The sequence below is a fragment of the Austrofundulus limnaeus genome, unplaced genomic scaffold, assembly GCF_001266775.1.
Source record: "Austrofundulus limnaeus strain Quisiro unplaced genomic scaffold, Austrofundulus_limnaeus-1.0 Scaffold775, whole genome shotgun sequence".
Classification (NCBI taxonomy): Eukaryota; Metazoa; Chordata; class Actinopteri; order Cyprinodontiformes; family Rivulidae; genus Austrofundulus; species Austrofundulus limnaeus.
In genome coordinates, this window is record NW_013953177.1 from 40597 (window position 1) to 42431 (window position 1835).

At 38.8% G+C, this 1835-nt stretch overlaps 1 protein-coding gene across 1 annotated transcript in view; it reads right to left on the bottom strand.

The window, feature by feature from the left end:
- Window positions 1–201: 201 nt before the first annotated feature.
- Window positions 202–1835, bottom strand: part of LOC106532469 (ubiquitin-protein ligase E3A) — a gene marked incomplete at its 5' end in the record, with an annotated part of 21316 nt that continues 19682 nt past the window's right edge. Inside the window, 2 exon segments of the mRNA XM_014028518.1 lie at window positions 202–1053; window positions 1152–1295. Coding sequence (XP_013883972.1) covers window positions 933–1053; window positions 1152–1295 — 265 coding nt within the window.

The window sequence follows — 1835 nt, forward strand, 5'->3', positions numbered from 1 at the left end:
GTTGTAATGTGACAAAATATGGAAAAGTTCAAGGGGTATGAATACTTTTGCAAACCACTGTAGCATTGGCCATGCACACTGACAATATTTGAGATTATCAGCAGAGATAACTGGGTTTATGTGACCAAATTTATACACACTGTCTGCAGCAGCTTGTTCTCCGATAGAATTATACTAAAAGACAAGTATTTACAACAACGCTTACAGATTTGTCACCTTTATTTTGTTTGCATAATGTCAAATTTACAGAAGAGTTTCACATTGTCTGGGTATTTTTTTTTGAATACCTGAGATATCGGCCAAATAAAATATTAAAATCTGACTCTTCCGTACATAGACATTGCACTTTTTTTTTTAAATTGCACTTACAAATGTGAAACCAGTCCATTTGGGGAAACACTAACAGAGAAAACCTTTTTTTTTTCATGTGAAGCAGCCAGTCAGAAGGCACAATCTGAAACTAAACCACTGCACCACAGTCACAACACACAGTATTCATATCTGATACATCACAGCACAAATAAAGTAAAATCAGTAAACTATAGGCTTGTTGGTGGGGCTGCATGTGTTAGCAGGAACAGAAAAAGCTTCACTTTAAGCTAAAATGCAGAGGAGCACCAATATTTTCTGTAAAGACTGAATTCTGCTACATTTTAAAGACGTCAGCAGCACAAAGAATCAAACTAAATAAATATATCATATGTGCTGTCCATGTGCAGCTTACAAGCATGAAAACAAACATTTAGGTGCAGTTCTAAACTCTTTGGGATCTTTGTAATCTGTGAAAGTGACAAAGTGAGGGCTCAGTCTGAAAGGAAAACAGAGGCTACAGGATCTGTAGGATCTGGTTAGGCACAGGGTTATTACAGCATTTTCTCTTAATAATTCCCTTTTCTCTCACAAATACAGACAGAACTGTCCTGGTGGATTTGTCACAGCATTCCAAAACCTTTGGCATTCGTGATGGCCTTAAGGAGTCTTTCCCTCAGTTTCTCTTTGGAGGAGTATTCAGGCAGCAGCAGTGCATTAAAGCAGGTGTGAGACGTGGGAAGCCTGCGAAACCAACAAACAAACAAAAAAAAATCCACAAAGAAAACATTTTTAACACACACGAGCAGAGTAACAATCAGACTCTGAGGATGATCCGGTACCTGTCTGTGTCAGAGCCGTTCTTGGTGATGATCATCTTTAACTTGCCAAGACCACCAACAGGTGCTCTGTCTGTGCCTGTGGTGAACTGAAGAAACAGACGTTTTTGTTCCTCTGCAAAGGAGTGGATAATGTCCCAGAAATCCCTGTGCCCAGAAATATAAGAAAAATGTTTATTTTTTTTACAGCGCAATGCATTTTGAAGGGATCTCTGACTAGTTAGATATTATTTAATAAAGATTTATTTCAACGCTTGCTGCAACACTTGTGAGCTTCAACCAGTTTGAATGTTAATTTTAGACAATATCTGACGTTCAGMCCTTTTAAATAAAACCAGAGAACGATGACAGAGAGGAGAATGTAGAAATGACTCRGCCTGAAACTGAAAACGATGATAGAGGACAACAGAGCTGCTTCATGGATGGATAACCTCAACTTTAGCCTGTTAGCTTTCACATTAGCTTCAGAGCTAATATATGGAGATATGTGTCCAAATTCAGGGGCTGCTTCCTCTAAAGGCCGAATGTGTCGGCAGCTTACGTCACAGAGCCGTGCCAGAGGCTGTCCAAACTATTTGAAGGTTTCTGTTAGACAAACATGACCTGCTGAGAAGACGGTTAGCTAATATCAGTAGGGACAAGTTTCGTCCTAAAAGAAGTGTTCACTGGTAAATAATAATTATTATT